General features: G+C 44.3%; 10 protein-coding genes across 10 annotated transcripts; 4 read left to right on the plus strand and 6 right to left on the minus strand.

Annotated features, from left to right (window-relative positions):
- Positions 1-402: 402 nt before the first annotated feature.
- Positions 403-6,071, minus strand: V1516DRAFT_679626 (uncharacterized protein). Its single transcript, XM_066922963.1, has 4 exons — positions 5,521-6,071; positions 5,405-5,462; positions 4,008-5,344; positions 403-3,964 (listed from the first exon to the last, which is right to left on the minus strand). Exons 1-4 carry the CDS (start codon positions 5,791-5,793, stop codon positions 458-460), a joined length of 5,175 nt encoding a protein of 1,724 aa, XP_066775576.1. The 5' UTR covers positions 5,794-6,071; the 3' UTR covers positions 403-457.
- Positions 6,072-6,216: 145 nt separating this feature from the next.
- On the minus strand, positions 6,217-8,583 carry V1516DRAFT_679632 (Poly(A) polymerase central domain-containing protein). The gene is made up of 5 exons (XM_066922964.1): positions 8,240-8,583; positions 7,680-8,194; positions 6,864-7,631; positions 6,704-6,818; positions 6,217-6,655 (listed from the first exon to the last, which is right to left on the minus strand). Exons 1-5 carry the CDS (start codon positions 8,386-8,388, stop codon positions 6,532-6,534), a joined length of 1,671 nt encoding a protein of 556 aa, XP_066775577.1. The 5' UTR covers positions 8,389-8,583; the 3' UTR covers positions 6,217-6,531.
- Positions 8,584-9,319: 736 nt separating this feature from the next.
- V1516DRAFT_628370 (uncharacterized protein) lies at positions 9,320-10,860 on the minus strand (the record flags this gene model as incomplete). The annotated part of the gene is made up of 4 exons (XM_066919838.1): positions 9,320-10,122; positions 10,183-10,298; positions 10,363-10,751; positions 10,795-10,860. 4 exons carry the CDS (start codon positions 10,858-10,860, stop codon positions 9,320-9,322), a joined length of 1,374 nt encoding a protein of 457 aa, XP_066775578.1.
- Positions 10,861-11,800: 940 nt separating this feature from the next.
- V1516DRAFT_679638 (Metallo-dependent phosphatase-like protein) lies at positions 11,801-13,634 on the plus strand. Its single transcript, XM_066922965.1, has 3 exons — positions 11,801-13,351; positions 13,400-13,503; positions 13,553-13,634. Exons 1-3 carry the CDS (start codon positions 11,862-11,864, stop codon positions 13,576-13,578), a joined length of 1,620 nt encoding a protein of 539 aa, XP_066775579.1. The 5' UTR covers positions 11,801-11,861; the 3' UTR covers positions 13,579-13,634.
- V1516DRAFT_704440 (Mu homology domain-containing protein) lies at positions 13,566-15,067 on the minus strand (the record flags this gene model as incomplete). The annotated part of the gene is made up of 4 exons (XM_066924144.1): positions 13,566-14,232; positions 14,278-14,404; positions 14,454-14,889; positions 14,945-15,067. The coding sequence occupies 4 exons, from the start codon at positions 15,065-15,067 to the stop codon at positions 13,611-13,613; spliced, it is 1,308 nt and encodes a 435-aa protein (XP_066775580.1). The 3' UTR covers positions 13,566-13,610.
- A 378-nt stretch (positions 15,068-15,445) lies between these two features.
- On the minus strand, positions 15,446-16,268 carry V1516DRAFT_665892 (thioredoxin-like protein; the record flags this gene model as incomplete). The annotated part of the gene is made up of 5 exons (XM_066920706.1): positions 15,446-15,531; positions 15,577-15,787; positions 15,836-15,911; positions 15,964-16,050; positions 16,096-16,268. 5 exons carry the CDS (start codon positions 16,266-16,268, stop codon positions 15,446-15,448), a joined length of 633 nt encoding a protein of 210 aa, XP_066775581.1.
- Positions 16,269-16,428: 160 nt separating this feature from the next.
- On the plus strand, positions 16,429-20,914 carry V1516DRAFT_679644 (P-loop containing nucleoside triphosphate hydrolase protein). Its single transcript, XM_066922966.1, has 4 exons — positions 16,429-16,695; positions 16,753-18,859; positions 18,918-19,495; positions 19,543-20,914. The coding sequence occupies exons 1-4, from the start codon at positions 16,507-16,509 to the stop codon at positions 20,839-20,841; spliced, it is 4,173 nt and encodes a 1,390-aa protein (XP_066775582.1). The 5' UTR covers positions 16,429-16,506; the 3' UTR covers positions 20,842-20,914.
- Positions 20,915-23,325, plus strand: V1516DRAFT_679649 (histidine kinase-like ATPase). Its single transcript, XM_066922967.1, has 5 exons — positions 20,915-20,957; positions 21,001-21,775; positions 21,820-22,700; positions 22,757-22,912; positions 22,958-23,325. The coding sequence occupies exons 1-5, from the start codon at positions 20,937-20,939 to the stop codon at positions 23,219-23,221; spliced, it is 2,097 nt and encodes a 698-aa protein (XP_066775583.1). The 5' UTR covers positions 20,915-20,936; the 3' UTR covers positions 23,222-23,325.
- On the plus strand, positions 23,326-24,423 carry V1516DRAFT_679651 (armadillo-type protein). Its single transcript, XM_066922968.1, has 2 exons — positions 23,326-23,458; positions 23,525-24,423. Exons 1-2 carry the CDS (start codon positions 23,378-23,380, stop codon positions 24,383-24,385), a joined length of 942 nt encoding a protein of 313 aa, XP_066775584.1. The 5' UTR covers positions 23,326-23,377; the 3' UTR covers positions 24,386-24,423.
- Positions 24,388-25,476, minus strand: V1516DRAFT_679655 (ORMDL family-domain-containing protein). The gene is made up of 5 exons (XM_066922969.1): positions 25,142-25,476; positions 24,974-25,086; positions 24,756-24,904; positions 24,612-24,708; positions 24,388-24,562 (listed from the first exon to the last, which is right to left on the minus strand). Exons 1-5 carry the CDS (start codon positions 25,278-25,280, stop codon positions 24,512-24,514), a joined length of 549 nt encoding a protein of 182 aa, XP_066775585.1. The 5' UTR covers positions 25,281-25,476; the 3' UTR covers positions 24,388-24,511.
- Between the last annotated feature and the right edge of the window lie 19 nt (positions 25,477-25,495).

Consider the following 25,495-nt stretch of genomic DNA (forward strand, 5'->3'; position numbering starts at 1 on the left):
ATCAGCACAGTCTAGAATTAGAAGAACAGCAGGTTGAAAAATAAAAGCATGGACATCTGTCTCCGAACCAATTATAAATGGATCCGTTAAAAAATTTTTGATTGGAAGAAATTGAGATTGTCTGCCGATTGTTGTCCGATTGTTTGTTCGCTCTGGAATGTGCCCACGAGCTTGGTCTTTGCCGGTCTCGGGTAAGTTTCGTTGTTATGTCGAATGGGTCTTCATTCGGCTCCGACTCCGCTATTACATATATATATGTGAACTGCAAACAAATAAAAATCATAATGTAAATGTAAAAACAGATTTGTAATTACTAATTAGATATGCTTATATTTGCTGAAACCTAACATTGTTTACTGAACTAAATGGTAAAGACAGAGCATGTATAGCATCTATATCACTAATTGTATTGTATATGGCAGTTGTATTATTGTATTGTATTGTATAAACTTCATCTCTATTGTCCAGATAGTCCAGATTGCTCAGAAGGCCCAGATAGTTCCGATTGCCCAGGTTGCCCAGATCGTTCTTGTTTCTCTCCTCCGTCTTCCTCCATACCAGGCTTGGGCAGAATTAACCCCTCCAGCTCACTTGCAGGCATAAACCGATCCAACCGCTTCCAGGTCTGCTCCCACAACATTAGCTTATTCTCATCGCCTTTCGCACTCGTGGGATGGACTAGGTAATCTGTCGAGCTCATCACTAGCAGTACATTCTTGATCGACTCGGCCACAGCCTCCTCTAGATTGTCCCGCGGACTACTATTCATCAGTCGATCCATCATATCCAGAATTCGCAGCCACAGGTCCAACATCCCATGCCAACCAGATAACTGCTCCAGATAATATAGAAACACCTTGCATAGCAACGAGGCAGCCTGCAGACGTGTCTCGCCCATCCCCCGAGGATCTGACTGATAAACCTCCGGCCGCAACAGTCCCGAAATCAGCGGGAACAACACCGCGTCAAATATAGCCGTCCATTCGAAATCCTCGTACGTTCGCGACAGCTCCGGTGATAACAACGTTTGCTGTAGCGACCCAAACGCCTGCTGCCGGATCTCCCGACAAGAATTCAAACACTGATACTGTAATCCGTCGAGGACAGGAAACCAAAACACGTTCCACCGCTCGCTCGCTTCGACTTCTCCCGTCACAAGCTCCCCTATATGCATTCGTAGCTCGTTGATCATTTTCACTGCCTTCACAGCCCGCTCTACTATTTCTGCATATGGCCGTATCATCCCGGGATATGTTCCTGCAGCAACCGCTGCATTAACCTCAGCTGCCGTCATCCGTTTACCGTTGATCATGGCCGTTCCACGTCGGTTCACTGTCGCTCCCGCCGCCGCTTCCTCCGCACCTCCTGCACTGGCATTGACATTGGCATCCTCCCCGCCACTCAATGTGCTATAATTCCGCCGGTCAACTCCACCTTCAGTGCCAGACCCCACCGTAGCTCCTGCTGTGTCTATCTTACCACCTGCGACCCGCCCATCAACACTATTACTTCGCGACGTGATCAGCCCTGGCGATCCTGTCGCAGCACGTCCTAATCGTCGACCATTCGCAATCCTTAAATCATGCCGCTGTTCCCAGTCTGAACCTACACTTCCTGCCGACGCAAAAGTGCCGAGTAGTTCAATTACCGCCTGGTAACTCCCTGAAGTTTTTATGAGTCGTAGTTTCGGCCTTCCCTCGCGCTCATCTTTGGCGATCAATTCTTCAATGTCGTTAAATCCAGTGGCTTCTTCGACAATTTCAAAAATCAACCGCGCAGATTCTCCAAACTCTTGCAGCGTCTCGAGCGCTTTCCAGAATCCTTGTGACGCCAACCCGTCAAGCAAAAACACTTTCATTTCATCAGTACAGGATCGGAAACAGCACACAATCCCAGTCGCAATAATCGACCCTGTAACCCGCACAACACGCTGATCAACTGAGGCGATCGACAGAAACACTTGACTTCCAACTTTCCGAATTTGTTCCAAATCAATCCGGGCGCCACTTCCAGAAGACGAAAAAACTTCTATCATTCGCCGAAGTAACAACAACATGTAATAAGCTGCTCGTCCAATAACCACTGGCTCAATATTTTCTGCATTTTCGAGAATGGCTTTCATACTGTCCATCAATGGTTCGTGGAGACTGACCAAACAATCTGTATCTTTCAACACCAAACATGTTGCCATCTCCATCACGTAAATACTCAATGGCGCGAATGAAGTCGTCACGGTTTTGCTCGGCTCAAGCTTACTTCCTGGATTCGTGAAATTCACTACTGTCGAGACGGTCGAACTCGCCGTACTCGATAGACTAGCCATCGATCCATTCAAGGTTCCGCTAGCGTTGCCATCTTCCAACATCGACTCAGATAACTCCCGTCGAGCGAACAGTGGCCGGCGCTGTTGAAGATGAATTGCCTCATCTAATAACGTCTCAAACATATAGGTGACTTTGGTCGAGTCTAACCCAGAAATATTGTCAAAAACTTCGCTTAGTCCACACGAATTCACACAATCAACTGCACACAACGTGCTCTCCAGTTCTTCGTCAGACGGCTCCGGCGGACCATCAACGGCATAGCTTGATAAGTACGACGACAGAGTCGAAAATAGACTATTATCCTTGGAATCATTCTTCTTAATCACGTTCGCTGGATTCATGGTCGGAATATCAGGGATCTCCAGTTGATGTTGAAGATCAGAGAAATATGGAGAAATCAACGAATTTGCAAACAAGTTCAACCACATATGAATGATCTCTTTCCAGCCCTTTCGCACTAAATATTCATTACCTCGAACGACGCGGAATAATACTACAGTGGCGAGCTGCGCCTTGTAGTTTCTGCCAAATCGAACTGATAATTCGCTCACCGTTATACTGCTACCATCGACTTGTATCTCTACAGATTCGGCAAGACTATTAGTCGATGGTTCAGAGGAAAGCGTGGAGATCGTGGACAAATACATAATGATATCGTCCAAAACTTCCCATATCCCATAATGGGTAGCGATCCGCGCACAATGATCAAACCCGGTAATCACTCGCATAAACACCATGTCGTCCGTGGCAGTAGTAAATACATAAGCTAATGTGGCTAACACCGGTCTCCAGGTGTTTCGGAACATCTCCTTATCGTAAATATTGGTCATCTCACAGACATACATAGACTCGACTGACGATGCCTTCTGGATCAGTTCCTTCCAGGCATACTCGAAAGACTCCTGTGTATCATGCTCTTCAGGCATGATGATTTCCTGCGTCCGGATCGCAGCGTAGATCGATTCGAGATACTCTGATGAAAAATCCTTTTTATCGTTAACGTCGCGCAAATTGGTCTTATATTGGTCAAATGTCATCCGATGCTTAACCTGCGGATTATGCTGATCGGTATTCAGCATGATCATAGAATAACTCAACACAAACGCGGCATCTTTATTCGCAACTTCCTTCGGCTCGAACTCGCAATATCGTTCCGAAAATTTCTCTAAAATCCGCTCGATCTGCTGAGACTCGCCAGGAAGCCGGAAACTACCCAGTAGTTCCCGAAGCGCTATATCAATCCGCTTGTTCGCAAAATCAAAACTGTCGATAAAGCAGTTCAAGATTTTCGCGTTTGATGGCTTGGCCAGATATTCGCCCAGCAATTTTTTGCCTACTCTGGACGTATTTCGAAGAAACACTGCAATTGCGTTACTGTCTTCAATACTAGTGATAATGCCATGCTCAACTAAAAATCGGATCCCTTCTTTAGGATTCTTGTTGAACAAAGATGTACCTTGAATTACTCGTTTCTTGTTATTGCGTTGCTCGAGCAATTTGTCTTGCGACGGATATCCTTCTATGACAATTGGCGGAAGATCAAGGCGGTCCTCAATCATAGCCACATACGATAGCAGTGCATCTAAACATAAGGGGGGGACATTAGGAGTAGACCACATGGCTGCATCAGGAAAAGCGTTCTAAACAGTTAGGGTTGTTCCAGAAATTCGCAAATATACATACGCGACTCAGGATTCCAATTAAGTCGGCACAAAGATCCATGCGTTCAACGTCACAATCATAATTCACAAACAAATCAGTCATATAACTCGGCATTCGCGCCAGGCCACTCAAATATTCAACCATAGTTTCACGAGCATCCGGCCCACGCTGACCACCTTCCAATCCCAGCCGCTGGCGTTCCTTTAGCTGTACTGGAGTGCTCGCACCGGAGTTAGACGAGGGCGTACCTGGCCGGGTAGATTTACTTAGGACCGAAGGTGTATGCGGAATTGCTTCGTAGACAGATGGATTAACACCTGGTTCTTTCGGGATTTCCACTTGTAGATGAAGACAAGAGATGATATAGGATAATATAAGTTCTTGCTGAAGCTTCAGATGAGGACGCAAAGTGTGCAAAATTGTAGACGAGACCCGGAGAGAGGTTTGCAGTAACACAGGTGAATCAGATTTAATGAGTTGCGACAAGTGACGGCACAAATCGTTAACAGCTAGTGAGCGCAAAGCAGGGAAGGAGGCGATTGTGGATCCAGATACTTCAAACGCGACATCGATGATGCGCAATGCCATAACTCTCATCATATTTGTGTGCTGCTTATCATTTGGGTCGAGCAACGACACCAAAACACGCAACAGCTCTCGAATAGACGGCAGTCCATAAGGCTGCAGATCAATATCCGCATATGAGTCGGCGACATTCGTGGAGCCTGTGACACCCTGAACCGGACCAGTAGCAGAGAACTCGGCAGCCAACACATTCGGAGATACATCCAACATGGGCGAGTCCATGGGAGAGGAAGGCAACGCAGAGACAAGATCAGACATTTGTACCGCGGCCATGTTGGGGCTCAGAATCGGGTTGGAAGTCATTATGGAGTCCTCGTTAGAGGCTTGCGCAGCGGGCTCGATCTGCTTTAGCTGCTCAAAAGCTTTCTGACACATGGTCACCATGGACATTTCTGCGGACCGCCGCAACATTTCGCTCAGGCGGACCTGGCAACACATGCTCAGACCAGTCTCCATCATTTCACAGACACTTTCGTCAGACAACAAGTCACCTCCAATGCCGCACATCATATACTCCATGAGTCGCAAGATCCGCAAAAGTACGACCTCGTCTTGGGCAGTGTCAGAGGCTTCAAACCGGCAGTGAGTAATTGCAGATGACAAGAGTTGCATTGCGAGAGGAAGCCGAGGAGATGAGAGCGAAATAATTCTGTAGGAGAAAAATTTGGTTATTGCATTAATGGCGAGAGAGGTAATAGATCCTGTAATTGACGACGAACGGATGACTTGCAAAAAAGGGTGGAAGAGCGACGGCGTATCAAACATGGATATGTCTACAAGGCCGTCCGGTCAGTCCAGTCCAGTCCAGCTAAAGATGACAGATGAAAACATACCTCGACATTCTGAAAGATCTGCACGTAGTTTAGCAAACCCAGCCATTAGAGGATTATCCTTGTAAATGTAAGTCAATTGCTCACTCCCATATCCGAACAAACAAAATGCGATTTACCTGCGACGTCCTCGTCCGTTTAGCGCGCAAGCCAAGTCTAGCTATTAATCCGACATCCTCATGCTCGTCGGCTCCAGCGCCCAAAATCGACGACACACCTGATTGCGCCCAGCGGGCGTTTTTGCGCATCGCGGAGGTAATTGTTATGCATTCATTGATAACGAGTGAAATAGGATTGATCGATATTGCGCGCGATTGCGAAAACGAAGAGATCCGCGGCGGAAGCGGAGCCTGCATTGGCGGTGTTACCAAAGAAGCCAGAGAATTCGACATTAATCTTTTGAATCGTTATTCTATGTTTATTGGCTTATTATACTCAGTCTTGCCGAGAGTACTATTGCTGCCACTAGCGCTCGTATGTATCAAAACCAAGTTCACTACTGCGCGCATCCAAATGAAGTTCCGAAATCCACAGAAATTAAATGGCAGTGACAACGACAATGATATCGATAATGACAACAACCCTAGCTAGAATAATTTTATTTTTGTTCCGGTCTGTTGTCTCTATTATCTAAAAGTTCGATCGCAGATTGCGAGCTACTCTATCTCTCCAGATCGCCAATCTTTAATAATAGTGGTAATTCTGGCTACGGAGCCATTATGTGCTTACATAATAAGGTGTATGTAACTACTAACTAGTATTGAACACGTTTATTCAAACTCTTGTTATATTCACAATTGAACACATTACATTAATTTTTATATTGAAAATATTGTATATTATATTATATTGTATTATGTTATATATATATTATATATATATATTATGCTGCTACATCTACATCGGTCAGACAGCTCATCGACACAGAATAACGACACTATCGGCATTGGATAAAGGTATTGCCATATTCACTTCCATATCTCTCTAGTCAATTGAAGTATAAATCACGCCTCGATAGAAGTCGACTTTTGCCGCTTCAAATCCACATTCTGTAGCTGTCCTTGCATTAGAAGGCTGAAGGCATAACAAGTCGTAAGCCATCGAACCCCAATGCAATTGGACAGAGGTTACTAATGGGTCTGGAATCTGGAAATTGGAAGACATACCTCGTTCTCCGCTAGCTTGCGCTTCACTTTTTTCTGCTTTGTCGGCCGGACATCACCCTCTTCAAATACAAAATCCGGAAGATTGAAGCTACTCCAGGTTAATTTAAGCCCCAGAACTCTCAGATAATTGACGTACTTTCGAACATTGCGGACCCGAATGCAATTTACGTCCTCGTCAAACTGCGGCCAACTCTTGCAAGTCTCGTAGAACTCTTTGCATGGCCATTGAATATCCAGTTGTTTGCTAGCAGCTGTGCATAGTTAGTAATAGTTCACACAAAGCACAATACTCGTACGGTCACGCTGGATTCCAAGGCCAATGAAGAAAATAGTTGTATAGACTACAATTTTCTTCTCTGAACCCTCCTCGGTAATAGCTTTCTCTTCATCCTTGGCTGCTTGCTCCAGATTAGCTTCCTTTGCATTATTCTCAATTTCATCTCCATTTGCTATCTTTGCAGCCTCTTCGTCGTCCTTGCAGTAATGAACCTGGTTGTACTCTTTGACAAAAGGATGCGCAAGTTCGATGCTGCCAACAAGCTCAAGTTTGTTAACGAGCAATCTGATTTTGCTCTCGACCATGCCGGACCATCGCAATTGCTCTTCCGCGGTGCCTTTGGATGAGGCAAACACAGCCAAGTAATATTTATAACGCAAAAAAAAATCGTGCTTTTCAAACAGGTCAGCCCAGGGTTTGTTTCCAACCAGAATGTCGTCCATAATCGCAGCACCTCGCTTGAACTCGGCCATAATAACTTTCTGCGTAGATGCTGAAATATTATGGGTCGCGCACATCGAGGGATAAGCAGGCGTGATGATAGGCATGCGGTGCATTCGGTCTTGATTGTACAGTCTCGGGTTCCAGACTCGAACTTGCAAGGGACCATCTTCGATCGGTTTGAGCATAACCGGCTGTGGCCAGCTCCATTTGATTAGAATGTGGAAAAACTTGCCAATGATGGTGGCTGCTATCGCGTTTGGATATAACTGGCAAATTCGAGCGACCAGCATTGCCCAAGCAACGCCGCCAGGGAAGCCCATTACATTAGAATAAATTGTCCGTCCTAAATGCTTCATTAATATGTCTCTTTCTCTGCGAATGCAAAACTCACGTTTCGCCCATAACTTAATGGCTCGCAAAGCATGTTTAAAAACCACTGTCTGAGGAACAAGGTTCAAAATAGCGTCCGTGACTCGAGTACCATTCAAGGCACGGAGATCCTTTTCATCAAGATTCCGAAGTAAGGACTTGTCTTCGAGCGTCAATGACAGCGGAACCTGTGGGATATCAAGACGTGCGCAGATCAAATCGATGGAGATACCGGAGAACTTTATTTTTATGATCGGTACAAACGCATCTGGAACTGCAGCGATCTCATCGAGTTCTGGTCGTTTCCGTAACAGCTTCTCAAATACATCAAAGAAGTTCTCCCGAGTGACGTGTTTAGGAACCACAATCAACGTATCGATATCAGAACCAGGACCATACACGCCGAGCCGATAGGACCCAAAAGTAAATATTTTGCCGCCTGCATCCCGTGCCATTCCCTCGGACATACCCTTCTGTAGACTAACAGTTCTGACAAATTCTTCGGCTAGTGATTGCAGTTTTCCCAGAACTTCGATCCTTGTCCAAGTCAGAATTGCTCTTCCACATCTCGATGAAACTCACCTTTTCTGCGACTCAGCGTCCGACTCAAAAGATCCTTGCCGCTTCAACTCTTCGATAAGCTTTTCATTCAACCGAATCTCATTATCTGTCGGCGACGCAGTTGATATCGGCGGCGTAACTCCATATGTCTTGCTTGCGCCTCCATTCATTTTGATCAATATTAATCGGTTCACAGCCGAATTTGTTGCTGTTTAAATCTAGATCGATCTGTAAACTTGAAAGGTATTATCTTAACTATCAAATCTATCAGAAATCCGTTTTAGCTCGTATCTGCCTCCCCTCGTTTTATTCGCATTTATTAGAGTACCATTTTCTATCCGATCAACACTCATTGAGTTCCAGTCTAGCCCTAAGCCTGGATAAATAGTACGCGATTATGTAATCAATGGATGGCAACGGGCCTTAATCAGTAATCACTTGTGAACACTTGTGAAATTAGAGATATAAGGTCTTATCATACAGTCATGGCCGATAGGGAATTACGTTTACTAAAAATCTTTCGTTTTCAAAACATTCATAATCTTCGTATATTTGGAAAGCTGCTTGTAAGGACATACATATCTTTAGACAAGACATACAATCCGACCCTCTCCGGCTGATCTGTTGCAAAGTGAAGCAAAACAAGTAGTGTGCACAGTATAATTGTTCAGAATGGTTAGGTCGGGCGTCCACATGATTCGAAAGCTGAATATAGAATACCTTAAAATATGATGAACAGAACTTATATCCTGAAAACTATAATTAACTATAACATAGCTCTACATCTTCTAAATCCAGATTCAAAGTCCTATAGGGATATCTATAGCTGAACTAAAAGCGGAATCAGAGGTTGCACAATTCAACAGGCTCATTTATGCCCTGTTGGAAGAGCATTGGCAAATGTGATCCTCTTCTCAGTCCTTCCCTTTACAGTTAAAGGACGAGTGTATGTTATGTACAAGTAAAGACCAGGGTAAGACAAAGTCAGAAAATAAATCAACACATAATCTGTCGACTCGCATGTATAGCAACGTGGATCTCCCACCTGCAAAGTAGTTTTCATCATATGGATGAAGTAAGATAAATAACAATGAGAACGTATTAGCAAGGTTTCGAATTACTACCCCCTAACCCGCTCTCTTCGTCTTCAGACTCAACTTTAGAAATAGTCTTATTTTTTCCTGCAAGCAGTGGCTCGTCGGTCGGCCGTCGAGGCCATTTGCGCGCACGGTCGATAGTTTCCGCCGGACAGAGCCAGGACAGTAATCTGAGAATCAAAATGTCAACAACAACACACATAACGAACAGTTTACCAGCCCAGATGCCGCAGCCATAATAGCGCTTGAGTCTGTCGATCAGGGGTTCATTTTCCAAATCGGCAACAATGTCGTAAACTTTTTCTGTCCGGCGTGCAACATTGTGCCAGCCGTACATCCCCTTGACTTGATCATGAAATTTGGAAGTGTCAACGGTCTTAGATTCTATGAGCTCGATTGCTCGCCCGGTCGACATCACTAGCGCATCCTCCGCAGGGTCTGCAAAAATTGTCATATGCGACGGCAGGACCTCAGGGATTCCACCAACTTTTGTCGTCACAACCAAAAGTCCACACGAGGCTGCCTCAACAAGAACTGTTCCGAACGCTTCCGTCAATGACGGATGTAGGTATATATGACCCTTCACCATCACATCCCGCACATCTTCATGACGAACGCTGCCAACTAGTTCTACACGCTCTTGAAGTTGGTACTTTTCGCGCATTTGCTCTAGATCAATTTCGCGAGGTCCGCTACCAGCTATGATAAACCGAACCGTTGGATGTTGCAGACATATACGCGGGATTACAGCCGTTAGTAAATCCGCACCCTTGTTTGGATATAATCGTGATATCACAACAATTGTTACTGTTTGGTTAGAAATTATAGAATGCATAATATGATACATAACATTGAGAATGCCCTTACTATGTGAAGAGGATGCTTTAGAAGGATCCGGTCTGAAATTTGACGCAACCACAGCGTTTGGAATTACACTCACAGTAACCGGATCCAGCGAGGCTCGTAAAACTGTGTTTTCCTTACTGCGGTTGTCAATATAATCGTCAACTAGGCAAATATTACATGAACACGAGATAAATATCCTACCAAGTATGCGAAACGCAAATAACATGTCCAATATCGCTGAGCGTAAACTTTAGTAGCTTGTTTCCTAAAATACTACCGGGGTCTGCGAATCCAAACAAAGAATGATCGGTGAACACAGTCTTCAGGCCCATTGTCCGACTATGCAAAATAGCTTCATGGCATAGACTACTCAAACTTGCATGGCCATGAACGATTTCGATTTCCTCACGAATAAGAATGTTGCGCAATATAGGAAAAAAGGAAAATACCGACGGAAAAGTTGACTCCCGGTACAGGACGAAGAAGGGAACGTAGTAGACTTTCAGTCCATGGGTCAAATATCTAACTCCTGTCCGTGATTTGTGGTGGTGTGTAATAATTATTACCGAATGTCCGAGAGATATCAGTTTCTAAATGTTAAGTCTTAATCCGCTTGTAATATCGTTCTCTTACCGATGAAAGCTGGTAAATGTGCGATTCTATTCCGCCCGGCTGCGGATAAAAAAAATCGCATACCATTCTGAGCTGTTAGCAAATGGTTTGGGGGGTCTGAAAAGAAATACTCACGCTATATTATACGGCATTGTATTTAGCAGATTTAGGCTCTAGTAGACTGACTTGCTAATATTGAATTTTGATTTTGACAATAAGTATTGGGATATTGATATTAGTGTCTCCACGTCAGCTCCGCTAACTATCTACAAGTGCTATGTTGCTAAATCAGTTTTATTAAATATTACATGAACCATTTATAACCTCTCAATCACTGGAATAATCGAGTAAAATAAGCTGCTGAACATTGACTAAATAGTACGGAGTCTGACCAATTTTACTCGAGACCTTCAGTCATATAACATTTGTCGTGTATGAAAATAATGAATGATTTAGTTGCCTATAGTTTTTTGCAACGAATTTCTATTTGCGAACTATTTATCACTTGTAATATACCAAACAATGGCGAACAATTCAGAAAATTTTGTCGTTCTGGCTCAATTGGATCTAACCAGAACAACTTGATCTGTCATTCTAATTCAACCTACTACCTCCAATATATGAGATGTAGCCAATGGCAATATTCACGCCACTCTTCCCTATTTTCTACTGAGTAGATTGTAGTTCGCTTCCTTCACAATGAGCAACATCTATTTTATTATTCTTCTGTTTTTTTGTTTGTTTTTTTTTGGCTGAACTGAGTCGGTTATATACGTTGATCTTCACAATCATCACACTATCAGAGCAAAGACATTTTTTGAATCCATACCATTTTCCTTTTTTGTTTTTCCATTTAGATTTTGTGTTCATAAAATTTAGGATTACTGTTATATTTCATATATTAGAATTTTTAATTTATATTCCAGGCTTATCAGTCTAGATCTCTGTAATGTAAGGTGTTGGTGCTTGCTTCGTATGAACAGCCTGAAAATAAAAGTCAGGTATAAAGAAGGATTAGATTATAACGAAATTTCTATGCTAGTATATGATATTTACGCATAATATAACTTAATATAATATAATATAATATGAGCGAGTCTATACAAGTGAGCCAAATTGTGCAGGACTTCGACAAGTCTAATATTGAGCCTGAGCAAGACGAAAGCACGCTGGAGAAGTTATCAGATGATGGTAGTGCCGGCACAAGTCTGACGTCGATTGAGACCAAGTCTGAGCAGCGAACACCGACTGCGGATGAGAAGGCTGAAGCATCCTTAATTAAGAATCAGGCGAATGAAGTGCTTGCGTCAGGCAATTATCAGATGGCAGTCCAATTATATTCCAAGGCGATCGACTTGGATCCCACGAGCGAGATTTACTGGTCTAACAGAGCGCAGGCGTACATCAAAGATGAAATGTACGGGGCTGCGATCCAGGACGCGACCGAGGCAATTCGGATCAACCCCGACTATGTGAAGTCGTACTACCGTCGAGCGGTCGCATACACGTCGCTGCTTCGGCCTCAGCTTGCGCTGCTCGATTTCAAAGCTGTTTGCGCGCGTGCCCCAAACGACAAAAATGCGCGTTCAAAGCGAGATGAATGTCAGAAAGTTGTACGCAGGCTTGCATTTGAAGCAGCAATAGAGGTCGCAGACGAGCCTTCTGTGGCCGACTCGATCGACTACGAATCGATGACTCTCGAGGCAAGCTATGACGGTGTGAAACTAGAATCCGATTCAGAGACCAATGCACAGGGTCTCCCGAAACTTATCATGACTCAGGCGTTCATCGACGACATGATTCTGCGGTTCAAAGCTGGCAAGCGGCTACCAAGGAAGTACCTATTTGCAATCATTATTGAGACGATGGCCATCTTCAGATCTGAGCCCACAATGGTCGAGGTTGAAGTCGGTCCCGATGAGCTTATGTCAGTCTGCGGTGATACACATGGTCAGTTCTATGACGTCCTTGAATTATTCCGATTCAACGGTCGGCCAGATGAAAGACACATTTACCTATTTAATGGTGACTTTGTTGATCGAGGTTCATGGTCTACAGAAGTTGCATTTTTGTTCCTAGCATACAAATGGCTATATCCGACGCGATTCTACTTGAACAGAGGTAATCATGAGGCTGACGAGATGAACAAAGTCTACGGTTTCGAGGGCGAGTGCAAAGCGAAATACTCCGAGAAGGTTTTTAAGCTCTTTTCCGAAGCGTTTAGTCTTCTGCCGCTCGCTACTTTGATTGGTGGAAACTACTTTGTCTTACATGGTGGTTTGTTTTCTGATGATAGCATCTCTCTTGACGACGTCCGCAAGTTTAACAGGTTCGCTCAGAAACAGCCAGGTCAGGCCGGAATCATGATGGAAATGCTGTGGACCGATCCACAGCCCGAACCGGGTAGAGGGCCGAGTAAACGCGGCATCGGTCTGCAGTTTGGACCAGACGTGACTAAGCGGTTCTGCGACGCTAACAACCTGATGGCCGTCATTCGAAGCCATGAGGTTCGAATGGGTGGATATGAAATCGAGCATGGAGGTCGACTTGTTACAGTTTTTTCTGCACCGAATTATTGGTATGTACTAGCCTAATATCTTAAATAGCTGAATTTCTAATTAGTCAGTGATTCGCAAGGAAACAAGGCGGCCGTGATTAATATTAAAAGCGACTACGAATTGACTTTCCAAACGTACGACGCCGTTGAACATCCGAATATCAAGCCAATGGGTATGTGTATATTTTGAACAATTATTAATTCAAGTACTAACTGCCATAGCGTATGCTAGTAATCTGATGAATTAAAACTGTATATAGTTAGTACAATTTAGTACGATTTAGTGTACAATACATACCCTGATTTCATAACTGCCTGCGCGAACAACATACCGGACCCACTTAACCGACGTGTAATTCGATTTCTCAAAAACTTTCAAATACCTCACTAACAAGCCAGAGCTTGTAAACATCATTAGATTAAACTGCAACGCGACCGGTGGTCTTGACCAAGTTTTTGTTTTCGTCGTCGCCGATAATAGCTCTGCTTCGCCAGAAAATATGAACTCCGAGTCGCCTGGGAACCGATTAATCCTCCAGTAAATTGCGTTCTCAGATGGTTCATATTTGGCCTTGCCCTGGTTAACATGTGTATTGACCGATGCCGTGTTTAATGGAGTCGGGATCTTAACCGACACGCCCGTTGCAAATAATTTTGACCCGTATGTCGCCTTCACAGCAACTTTGTATTCAACTCGCGATTTTCCCAGCTCGTTGACAAGTACATGCACGCGAAAAGGAAGATTGATGTTTTCCACTGCGCGGTATTTCATCAGCTCAAATTCTCCATCAGGCGGAATGAAGCTGATCGTCCGGTCCTGGTCGAATTTACCTAAACGCACACATTGGTGGAATTGGCAGTCCTCTAGACTTACTGAACCTGCGGCCGCTTTTGTTTTCGTACTGTTTATTAGTATGGACAAGTTAAACTATGGCAAATGTACATACTTGCGCTGGTCGTCTTCAGAATTGTCAATTAGTAAGCGGTCATTCAACCCGAATTTACACTCCGGCGTGCCTGATAGAAATGCTCGCAGGATAATATGACCATTCACGTCTGCGCGCAACACATTTCCTAGCTTGTCAGCACCATTCTAGCCAGGCCGCCAAAAATAGTCTCCTACCTGCAGCGCTCATCAACAAATTGACATCTTCAAACACATCAACAAAGACTTCGTTCCGGCGATATTTTATGTTGTCTCTGCGCCAGGAAATCGCACCAGTGGCCTGCATAGTGATTTTCGAAGTTTCTTCGGCACGGATTTCGGACCGAACTCCCTCGGTCATAATGTACATCTTCAATGTATCTGTCTCTGTATTCTGCGGATACCCAAAATCGAGTATCTCGTCTAGCAGCTCGTAGATCAATGCAAAATTGCTTTTCACAGACTCCTCGTCCAATTTGCCGAAATACGACACTCCTAACGCAACAATTTTGTACAAAAACTCGAATATTAGCGCCACGTCTGCGTTCTGCCTGGTGATTGCTACGACATAAATGTTTTCATGCTTAACGTGACAAAACGTCGTCGTGCCCATTGTCAGCACTGGAGACCGCACCTAAAATGTTTGTCAGCATTTACTTTACCGTCAAAATATATGAACTAAAACTCACATCTGTATTGGAAATGACTTGAATCCGAAACAAGTCAGAAATATTCCGCCATCGATGCTCACGGTATAACCGTGATATCAATACTTCGCCCTTCTGATTATATAGGAGAATAGCGGATATCATCGTTCCCCGCTAGCCGGACGTCAAATCTGACACACCTTTTTGGCCCTAAATTTGCCTTATTTTTCGATTTTAAGGTAAAAGCCCGTGTCAAATCGCTTCTCTCTGTTAATTCTGCTGGCTGTTGTAGGACCTCGGATCATCTATCAGAGTTATCTACTTTTTACGCCCTGGACTCTCGAATCCGGTTCATGCGGCTCATCACGTGTAGTTGTTTGCGTCCGACGCGTGAACGCGTGAAGGATTTGTTGTAGACGATTATGTGAAGATTTGGTTAAAAATGGCTCTAATTGAAGAGTTCAAGTGATATTAGCCATATCCTGTGCTATTTAATTAAAGTTTGCTAAAAAATTATTTGAGCACGTAATGTTAAGATGTATATCAATCCCAATCAGAGTCTTCGTCGTTTGCAGCTGGTGTCGAACTCTGGTGTTCACGAAGCTTTCCGAGCTTACTTTGAATGACTCCTGCTTACTGTCAGTTCTGTAAATAGATCTTGCAAATATACATACCACATTTTTGTAGAGTAAACTCAAGCGCTTCAGAAGAAAAGTCGTCCTGATTGCCTAGTTTATCGAATCCTACTAAGCGCAATTTCTCGATTCCGTCGATAAAGCAAACGACACATGGAAGAACTTTAATACCCAGTCGGACAACAAGGAAAGGTGCATTGTCAACATTTATGTTGATGAACCTAGTTTCCATATGCTTGGCTGTGAGTGCCTGATCAAAGTTAGTATTGAAATGATTCTCGGCCATATATATAAATACCTGCAGTCGAGCCGTCATGATTGCACAGCGCTTAAACGAGGGATGAAAAAAATGCACGACGACATGTTTCGTTGAACTAAAATTAGTCTTGATTCAATTTCATACTCAGCCTTAAAGCTTTATCTTACGTGGATATGTTCATAACCTCTTTCTCAGACGGCACTTCAGTCAGAATACCATGGCCATCCTCGTGCAGTTTTCTAGCCTTTTTCATTCTACTCGATAAGTGTCATTGCAATGATTGAGATAGAATAACGTACTGGACTGCTAATTCTTGCATTCTCCGCTCGCGGAATGCATCTAGAACGGTTGTGTCCTCTTCCAATAGCTCCATAAACTCGTCTTCATCAGCAGAATCGTGCTCGTCACGTCCTGGTTCCGCTACCAGCTTATCCGTGAACTCATCAAATATCCGAGAAGTCGTCGAATCCATCATTCTATTATTAAATCTTTTTGTTTTCACTAGTTTCGAAATAATATGATCTGCAATGTGGTGCAATATAGTGCACGATTTACCACAAAACACTTGGATTGTATGCTCCCACTTTTGATCGCTTATGTTTGAACAAGGCCAGCAATCTTCACGGATACTGATTTCTGAAATCAGGCGGAATGAGATTGATTTGCCAAAAAAAGAATAAAAGCACGATATTGCACTATCTGTGGACATAATGGCGTCAGCTGAGCGAGCAGTAGTGCTCTCAGATTCGCATGGAAAGGGCCAGCTTACTGTGCGTGTTAATCCAAGGAAAGGAGCTCTCCGACCAGAAGATCAAGAGATGCTGACGATTATTTCGGTTAAAGAGGAGTATCCTAATGGTTTTACTCTTGTTGAGCTTGGATCGGCAGATTTAATATATGTGAGCGTTTTTGTACTATAGTGGTATGGTCTCCAACTCTGATAACTAATAGTCTAGATCCCTGTAGAAAGACTACAACACTATCACAACGGAGAACATGCTTACAACTCCTTTTTGACTGGATTCTCTCAAGAGACTCTAGATTCTGAAAGTATTCGCGATGATGATCCGACTTTCGGACCCGACGCCGAGCTGGAACTAGTTCAAGTGAGCCGCGACTTCGCCAGACAGCCAGAGTTAGAACCTTCGGACGGAGAATGTAGTATATCAGATGCTTTATTATATAGAAATAATTTGCGTGATCGCCATTTGAAGGTTTCATATACTTCGTTAGCAGAGTCGGAATTATCAGAGTCGTCGTTGTCTTCCACGACCTCTTACCGAGCCTTAAGCGCTGATAATCTGACAAAATCGGAACTGAGAGTGGAATTGAAGTCTAGATCGAAATTCAGTACGAAGAAAAAGACAAAACTAAAATCTAAATCAAATGCACATGCTTTTAATGAATCGGAACAGATTGGATTGACTTCCGTATGCTCATCGAGCGAAGTACAAGAACAGAAAGCTGAATTATCGCTGCCCAATCGAGTCATATACGATTCTGACTTTGTTAAAACGCATTCGAGATTTTGTACAGCATGTGGTCAGCTTGAATACAAGCCTGAAATGCTTATGTACTGTATAGGCTGTTCACTCTCGCTGCATCTCGACACCGGATGTTCGCGACGACCTACATGCGCTAAGCAGTATCATCAGCCTAAACTGCCCCGGCTTTTCAGCTGCCGTTATTGCACTGGTTTTAGTCGCGCTGGCTTGGACCCAGGTTATCGATTCTGTACTGTTTGTTTCGATCCAGGCCCCTCCTGTGGGATTACTGACCAACAATCCGAAGCGACGCAGAAACTCGGAAACGGATTTCAAAACGAAATGGAAAGTGAGACTTTTATTCAAACGCAGCTACTTAATCCGAATAATTTACTGCGTCGTTGTGAGTGGTGTTTTCTGGGCCAGCACATCCAGCACATTACACTGTTGCTAGCAGATCATGGATCGCTAATCTGCGGGCTATGCGATAAATATACGAACACGCCTAAACTTGAAATTTTAGGATGGAGGTCAACCGATTTCATTCATCCACTGACTGAGGTAGTTTCCGGAGCAGTCCCAGCTAATTACCGTGAATACTTGGTAAAGTTTGCTAATACTTCTTACCGGAGAGCGCTCTGGCTGCCTGGTAGCTGGATTTCTGCCGTGACAAACTTCACAACATTGAGCTCGCATATGAAACGAAATATGCTACCGATTGCGGACAAGTCTGACGCCATCTCCGATGAGTTTTACCAAATCGATATTATCTTTGCAGTCGAGTATCAAGGCGGAACGAACCGTGACCAGCGTGGATTCCAATCCAAACAAGACGAGCTTGCAGCCATCAATCTGGTCACGCGTGTGAACGCGAAGTGGGCTGGTACAGGATATGAAGAGTCATGCTGGGATGAGCCTCCAGGCGTGGATGAGATTCCTCTCTACCGAGCTTTCCAAGTGGCTTATCGGAAATATGTTGAAGGGTTTTGGCTCGGACGTCCTGGATCGGTGAAAGAGAAACTTATTGAGCTGAGAAAGCTGCCTTTTTCAAGCTTGGAGAAAAAGAAGCAGCCTTCATATTTGGTAGGAGGGGAGCTACTGCCGTATCAGATGGAAGGTTTGAATTGGCTTTTTTACAAATGGGTTACTCTGCATCCCTGTATTCTTGCAGACGATATGGGACTCGGCAAGACCATTCAGATCATCGCTTTTGTCTCGGTATTGGTCTGCGAACACAACATCTGGCCAATTCTTATTGCCGCACCGCATTCGACAATTCCGAACTGGATCGTTGAGTTTGAAAAATGGAGTCCGGGTGTTCGGGTTTGTGGTCTATATGGAGGCGCCATGAGCAAGAATTTGCAGAAATCTTTTGAGATGAGATGTAGCTCACCGCAAAATTTGGCCTGCCACGTTGTGATTGCGTCCTATAACGGGGTGACAGAGGAGTCGACGTTTCTTAAAAATATTCGGTTCCAATCCTTAATAGTTGATGAAGGCCAAAAATTGAAAAGCGACCGCAACTTACTTTCTAAGACGTTTCAATTGACGCATTGCCGCCATAAGGTGTTACTAACAGGTGTGTGGGATTGTGCAGGCAGTGGCAGTGGCAGAATCAAAATTGCTGACATTTTTAGGAACGCCGATACAGAACAACATGCGGGAACTATTTAATTTGATGCAGTTTTTGGACCCTCAAAAATTTCGTACTCAATTGTTGGAAAAGGAGTACGCAGATTTGAGCCACGAAGATACTTTACAGCGACTGTTAAAGCTACTTCAGCCTTACTTTTTGCGACGAACCAAAGAGCAAGTACTTGATCTGCCGAGCAAAACAGAAATCGTTGTACCTATTGCGTTGACGGCCTTGCAGCGTAAAATATGCAAGTCGATTGTATCGAGGGACCCCCAACTGTTGGAGGCGATCGGTTCCAAATCTGGTCCTGCGAAATCGGATTGCTCGAATATTCTAATGCAACTACGAAAATGTCTATGCCACCCGTATCTATATCGAAAAGAACTTGAAGATGAAGCTATAAGTGATGATCCGCTGGAAGTTCTGACCTCGGCGAGCGGCAAGCTACAGTTTCTGCGATTGATGCTGCCGAAATTGATTGCAGATGGACATAAGACTTTGATATTCAGCCAGTTCGTTGGTATGCTCGATATCTTGGAGGATTTTCTGGTTTTGATGGGTATTTCGTTTACGCGATTAGTGAGTGTTTCAGGATTTGTTCTTTGTAGCAAGTATTAATTAAATAGAGCGGGTCCTTTTCTAGTCAAGAACGGCAACGGAACATCGAGGCGTTTAATGCACCTGAATCGATGCTACAGGTATTTTTGTTATCTACCCGAGCCGGCGGAGTCGGTATAAATCTAGCAGCGGCAGATACAGTGATTATGTATGACCTGGACTTCAACCCGCAGCAGGATTTGCAGGCACACTCTCGTGCGCATCGGATAGGCCAGAAGCAGCGAGTCCTAGTATTCACACTGGTTACCAGACCGTCTGTGGAAGAGCGAATCTTAGATGTGCGCAAGAAAAAAGAGATGCTGGATGAATTAGTTGTGCAGAACATGAGCGCGAGTCGTGCGAGCAATGGTCCTGATTTTCGTGCGATTCTTCGCAGTACCACGCGGGAGTTGTTTGAGGAGAACGATGAGAAACTTCAGTTGAAATACGACGATGTAACAATTACTCGATTGCTCGACCGGTCTTTAGTTGCTGCGAAAGATGAGGCGATCACGACAGCCAGTTCGAAGAACGAGTTTGGCTTTGTCCGGGAGTGGAACAACGAGTCGCAGATCCTCACGGAGTCGTACCGAGACACGGATGATTTTTCGAACGACGAGGCCACAAACGAGGATGATTTCTGGGATAAATTGATCAGACAACGACAGCAGGAATATAAGGAAACGCATACAGCTGCGTCGCAGAAGTGGCAGAGTGAACTTGGCCGAGGCAAACGTGTCCGAGAAACTTCGTCTACTCCAGCGGCCCCGCTAACCAATAAGCCGAAGGTAGCGCTGAAATATGAAGATAGACTCGCAAACAACACATCAGATAAGATTATCAAGACGGGCCCTGCAGAATCAAGTAAAGCTCACAACCAAAATGAAGAAGATGATGACTACGAGTTGTCCGTCGTCCGCGACTGCCAAAGTGCAGCGGCGAGAGACGCAAATATGCTGAGCTCACAAACGAGCTACATGTGTTCTCTAATAAGTCCGAGCTTGGTGAATGAGCCTGAGACAGCACAGAGTTATATGAAAACGGCGGGCCTGCTGGATCTGTTGCAACTATTACGGAAATACAATGACGTCGAGCTACCGTGCGATGGATTGCACCAGAACCATAGGCCAGGCGATTGTCCGCTGCGGAAAGTGACTGTCGAACTGTGTCCGCTTTGTAAATTGCAGCATCTTCCGGGCCTAGTGTGTCCCGCACTGATGTCGTTTGACTCTACGCGAGAGATTTTAAAAGAGCTTGAGCAGTCGGATGAGAGTAAAGAGCTGAAAGATCTGGCTAGGCGAGCGTTGCTGGAACTAATATGGACATGATCACGTGATAACGTGTCGATTCTTGATGTCATGACGTGTTAATGCGCGTTAGTTTGTATTATAATATTGTAGCATGGAGTTAATATTGCAGTGTCATGGGTGAAATACGGATAAAGGTAATGGTATAAATATAATCATCAGAATTAGCTAAATAGATAGGCTCTGGACTCGACAGTAGTAAATCGAATTGCCGCAGGCGAGATCATAATTCAACCAGCGAATGCGCTGAAGGAGATGCTAGAGAACTCCATCGATGCCGGCAGCACAAGCATAGATGTAGTAGTGAAAGAAGGTGGAATGAAAATGTTACAAGTAACCGATAATGGCCAAGGGATTCCGAATGGTGATTTGGAAATTCTCTGCGAGCGGTTTACGACGTCAAAGCTGTGTAAGTTTGAGGATCTGCAAACGATATCAACCTATGGATTCCGCGGTGAAGCACTCGCAAGTATATCTCATATTGCGCATTTGACTGTGACAACTCGAAATAGAACAACGTCGGATTGTGCGTGGAGGGCAGTTTATGAGGACGGCAGGCTGAGCAGGCCGGTGCGACCTGCCGCGGGGAAACCGGGTACGCAAATCCTGGTCGAAGACATGTTTTACAATGTTCCTGCTCGTCGGCGGGCTCTAAGATCAGGTGCTGAAGAGTACACTCGAGTTCTAGATGTCGTGGGTGCTTATGGAATACATTGCTCTGGCATCGGATTCAGTTGCAAGAAGTACGGTGATGCCCATCCAACGTTAAATATTCCTGCACAGGCGTCGACAGTCGATCGAATCCGGATCGTATATGGCAGTCCAATCGCAAATGAGCTCATCAAGGTGAATGTGCCAGAAGTGGCGAAGTATGGGTTGCGCGGTGTAGAAGGTTTGGTTACGAATGCGAATTACAGCGCAAAGCGAAGCTATCCGTCAGTCATCTTCATAAATCGTATGTATGGTTGTATTGTGCTGCGTTCAATACTGACAGTTTAGACCGCGCTGTGAGCTGCGAGCCATTGAAAAAAGCTGTGGCTCAGTTGTATAGCACATATTTGCCGAAAGGTGGACATGCGTTTGTGTATTTGTCGCTGGAAATTGCGCCAGACAAGTTGGATGTAAATGTGCATCCAACGAAGCGGGAAGTCCGATTTTTACATCAGGATGAGATTGTCCAGGTTATATGTGAAAAAATATTGGACGCTTTAATAGCTGTTGATAGCAGTCGGTCCTTTAAGACTCAGACTGTGTTACTAGCGCAGCCCACCGCAGCCGAAAAGGTTGTGACAGCAGACAAAGGCGTCGAACCAAAGGCTATAGGATCAAGATCTGGAGAACAATCAACTACTAATCGAAATAACAACAAAAAATATGAATACAATCTTGTCCGAACCGACCATAGAGAGCAGAAAATCACAACACTAGTCCCCACGTTGGCTACGCCGATCACTCCGAATCCTCCAGTCAAGCGCAAGTCAAATGCAATGGACGAGCAATCTAAAACCTCCGCTACTAACCTACATCCCTCTTCAACCGGCTACGAATTCGTTGACCGGGAATACATTGGGATACGTCTACTAAGCGTTCAAGCGCTGCGCCGCGAAATTCGGGATAATTTGCACGAAGGTTTAACAGATCTGTTTGCAAACCACTCTTTCATTGGGGTTGCGGATGTTTACAAGCGATTGGCTGCTATTCAGTATGGAGTAAAACTATATCTAGTTGACTACGGCGCGGTTTGTTTCAATTTATTCTATCAAATCGGAGTCTCTGATTTTGGTAATTTCGGCGTAATCAAGTTACAGCCTTCGGTTTCGTTGCTTTCATTGATCGAGATTGACAGTGTAGAGAGCGAGGGTGACCATGCAGATATCCAGGTAAGCCGAGTGACTGGAATAGCATTCCAAATCGAAAGATTGACACCAATGGCTAGTACAAACTCGAGCAACTACAGTCTATGAAGTCTATGTTACTGGAATACTTCTCACTTGAAATTGATGACGGTGAGTTGAAGGCTATTCCATTGTTATTGAAAGGATATATACCGCCGCTTGCAAAACTAGCCTCATTTATTTCTCGCCTGTTGGAGGTATGTGCTTATTGTGCAACGATATGAGTGGATACTGATGTGTAGACGGATTGGACGGAGGAAAAGTCTTGCTTTCGATATATTTTACGCCAACTAGCTTCATTTTATGTGCCTGAGTCTTTACAAGACAACGAAGATGTTCATGACAAAGTATGCGGACAGGAGCGACAAGCCAAAGTGAAGCAAACTTTAGAACAAGTTTTATTCCCGACGATTGCGAGGCGGCTCGTAGCAACTGAATCACTTCTCCCGGCGGTGATTGAAATTGCCAATTTACCTAATCTCTATCATATCTTTGAGCGCTGCTAGTTCCTTCCTGGACCTACGAGTCGATGATGTAATGGGATGTCTTTCACGTGATTCAGTTTATTTTCTAGTAATTGAACTATAGCGATATATTTTACCAACGCAGTATTGTATTAAGTATTAAATATTTGTAAGTAGGGAGAAGCAGAGTTATAGGAAATGGAGAAACTATTGAAATGGTCGCTGGAAAATTCGGAATCAACCGGAATCGCAGAGGAAGACCGGCGCCAGCCGACTCCGGTAAGATACAACTACACGAGGCATCTGTTGTTTTTGTCTACCCTTCAGATCAGGCTAATGATGTAGAATGCAGAAGTACTTGGCCAACTATTTGGACAGCCATCGGACGCACAGTTGATGCAAGAGTCGATGGCCATCATTCAGTCAGAGAGTGCGAGTTTGGACGACAGGGAATCGGCGTTTGATAATCTCGAGATGTTGGTGGAAAACCTGGACAATGCAAATAATCTAGAACCAATGGGCATGTGGCCTGGCTTGCTCAGCCAGCTACAATCACCTGAGCCTGTGATCCGGAAAATGGCCTGCTGGGTAATTGGAACGGCAGTTCAAAACAATCCGAAAAGCCAGGCGGCACTGGCTGCCTATCCGAACGCGGTACCGGATCTGTTGGCGATCGCGAATGGAGATAAAAGTAAAGACTGCAGATTGAAGGCTATGTACTGTTTGAGCTCAGCAATCCGCAACCATCAGCCGGGCTACGAAGCGTTTCGCAACGCTCAGGGATGGAAAGTCTTGGTCAACTTGATCCGAGGCAGAGCTTTCGTTGATCAGGAGCTAGACAATACTGACAAATCCTTGGATGAAGTTGACACAGAAATCAGGCAACGATCAATTTTTTTGCTGGCAGGTATTTTATCAACAGAGCCATTATCCGACAAAATTGAAATGCTCCGTACACTAAGTGCTATACCAGATTTACTAACCTTGCTACATGTCGAGCAGTCATACTCTGCGATCGAGAAAATTGTCCAGGTCCTATTGATGATTGCTAAATCTGATGCAGGGTTTACAGATGACGAGCGAGCTCAGATTAAGGCTGGGCTTGAACGAGCAAAGAGAGATGAGTTACTAGACATGGACCTGACCGATCATCCTTCTGAAGAGCTAACTGCAGAATGGAGACAGCTAGAACGAGCTATTCAGTAATATAGTATGTTTAAATATAATCGCATTGCCTTTACGCCACTATAAACATTCTACTCGCCATCACAACATAAACATAACAAAATAACATAACTGCAATCCAAGCCGGAGAGTTAAAACAAGCAAAATTCAAGACTCATGTGAACCCAGATCAGGAACGGTAAGACGAACTCGATAAAACTATAAATCATTAAAACGCAGTTCGCGCGCAGAATTTAGAGAAACTTACGCTGGGCAATTTAGGAATGACCACTAATAAGCAGGCCATACAATTCAGCACAAACATGCTGATATCGTAGTGTGTGTAATGTGTCGAAATTAGAAACCTGATTGTCAGTATATAAATATAAATAACTGCGCAATAGCTACTCACAAGCCAATAGGAACTCCTAAAAGAAACTTCTTCGCTGGGGTGTACTGATCGCCGTTGTCAATTTGTTCCCACATATTCAGGTTATCGTACGCTCCCGCATTGAATTCAAATGGAATTCCGGTCACATAATGAAACATCAAATACGATCCCTGGACTGTTAGTTTCGCTTCATTGATCTGAGTAATTTCAGCTCTTAATAGAAATTAAGGTCGACCTACTATAACATACGACACATTCGTCAAAGTCCACGACAACTCCTGCGAAACGCCTGGAAGAAGATCGTAAAATACTTTCAAAGCTGCAATCAAAACAAAGTGAATCACCCAGGCGCCTAAAGTTGTCAGATTTGATTAATTATCTATCTGTATGTGTCAGCGTTGACCTACCCTTGTTGTTGACCCAATTCGCATTCAAATTAGGCAGCGCGGCCTGGTCAGTCTGCTCTTCGATCGTCTCGGGCTCGACCCGAGAAATAATGCTCGACGATCGACGTCGACGCTCTTCTCTCTTCGCCTTCGAAGCCATCACGGCGCCGTTGGTATATGACGATGTTACGGACGACGACAGCGTGAAAGTGTCTTGAATGAGCAAGTCCAGACAAAAATCGGCTCGTGAGAATTATTTTCGAAGGTATGCACGAATTTGAGAGTGAATTAGTCTCTAACCCGACGGTTGTCCTTTTTTTTTTAGCTCTTCTCGACTCCTTTTCAGTCCTTTCGGTTGTCAAGCAATCGTGGTCT

The sequence above is a fragment of the Lipomyces oligophaga genome (genome assembly GCF_038497815.1).
Source record: "Lipomyces oligophaga strain CBS 7107 unplaced genomic scaffold V1516scaffold_7, whole genome shotgun sequence".
In the NCBI taxonomy this organism is placed as follows: Eukaryota; Fungi; Ascomycota; class Lipomycetes; order Lipomycetales; family Lipomycetaceae; genus Lipomyces; species [Lipomyces] oligophaga.

Excerpts from the sequence above, each read along its gene's own strand:
- V1516DRAFT_679626 (XM_066922963.1), bottom strand. The coding sequence starts at position 5,793 with ATGTCGAATTCTCTGGCTTCTTTGGTAACACCGCCAATGCAGGCTCCG. Across the intron at positions 5,345-5,404 it reads AGATCTTTCAGAATGTCGAG|ACATATCCATGTTTGATACG; the intron begins GTATGTTTTCAT and ends ACGGCCTTGTAG. Across the intron at positions 3,965-4,007 it reads TAATTGGAATCCTGAGTCGC|AACGCTTTTCCTGATGCAGC; the intron begins GTATGTATATTT and ends CTAACTGTTTAG.
- V1516DRAFT_679632 (XM_066922964.1), bottom strand. The coding sequence starts at position 8,388 with ATGAATGGAGGCGCAAGCAAGACATATGGAGTTACGCCGCCGATATCA. Across the intron at positions 8,195-8,239 it reads GACGCTGAGTCGCAGAAAAG|GATCGAAGTTCTGGGAAAAC; the intron begins GTGAGTTTCATC and ends GACTTGGACAAG. Across the intron at positions 7,632-7,679 it reads CATTAAGTTATGGGCGAAAC|GACGGACAATTTATTCTAAT; the intron begins GTGAGTTTTGCA and ends TGAAGCATTTAG.
- V1516DRAFT_679638 (XM_066922965.1), top strand. The coding sequence starts at position 11,862 with ATGAGCGAGTCTATACAAGTGAGCCAAATTGTGCAGGACTTCGACAAG. Across the intron at positions 13,352-13,399 it reads TTTTCTGCACCGAATTATTG|TGATTCGCAAGGAAACAAGG; the intron begins GTATGTACTAGC and ends CTAATTAGTCAG. Across the intron at positions 13,504-13,552 it reads TCCGAATATCAAGCCAATGG|CGTATGCTAGTAATCTGATG; the intron begins GTATGTGTATAT and ends TAACTGCCATAG.
- V1516DRAFT_679644 (XM_066922966.1), top strand. The coding sequence starts at position 16,507 with ATGGCGTCAGCTGAGCGAGCAGTAGTGCTCTCAGATTCGCATGGAAAG. Across the intron at positions 16,696-16,752 it reads GATCGGCAGATTTAATATAT|ATCCCTGTAGAAAGACTACA; the intron begins GTGAGCGTTTTT and ends CTAATAGTCTAG. Across the intron at positions 18,860-18,917 it reads CCATAAGGTGTTACTAACAG|GAACGCCGATACAGAACAAC; the intron begins GTGTGTGGGATT and ends TGACATTTTTAG.
- V1516DRAFT_679649 (XM_066922967.1), top strand. The coding sequence starts at position 20,937 with ATGGGTGAAATACGGATAAAG. Across the intron at positions 20,958-21,000 it reads TGGGTGAAATACGGATAAAG|GCTCTGGACTCGACAGTAGT; the intron begins GTAATGGTATAA and ends CTAAATAGATAG. Across the intron at positions 22,701-22,756 it reads GTGACCATGCAGATATCCAG|TACAAACTCGAGCAACTACA; the intron begins GTAAGCCGAGTG and ends ACCAATGGCTAG.
- V1516DRAFT_679651 (XM_066922968.1), top strand. The coding sequence starts at position 23,378 with ATGGAGAAACTATTGAAATGGTCGCTGGAAAATTCGGAATCAACCGGA. Across the intron at positions 23,459-23,524 it reads ACCGGCGCCAGCCGACTCCG|AATGCAGAAGTACTTGGCCA; the intron begins GTAAGATACAAC and ends CTAATGATGTAG.
- V1516DRAFT_679655 (XM_066922969.1), bottom strand. The coding sequence starts at position 25,280 with ATGGCTTCGAAGGCGAAGAGAGAAGAGCGTCGACGTCGATCGTCGAGC. Across the intron at positions 24,905-24,973 it reads CGAATGTGTCGTATGTTATA|GGATCGTATTTGATGTTTCA; the intron begins GTAGGTCGACCT and ends CTAACAGTCCAG. Across the intron at positions 24,709-24,755 it reads TTAGGAGTTCCTATTGGCTT|GTTTCTAATTTCGACACATT; the intron begins GTGAGTAGCTAT and ends ACTGACAATCAG.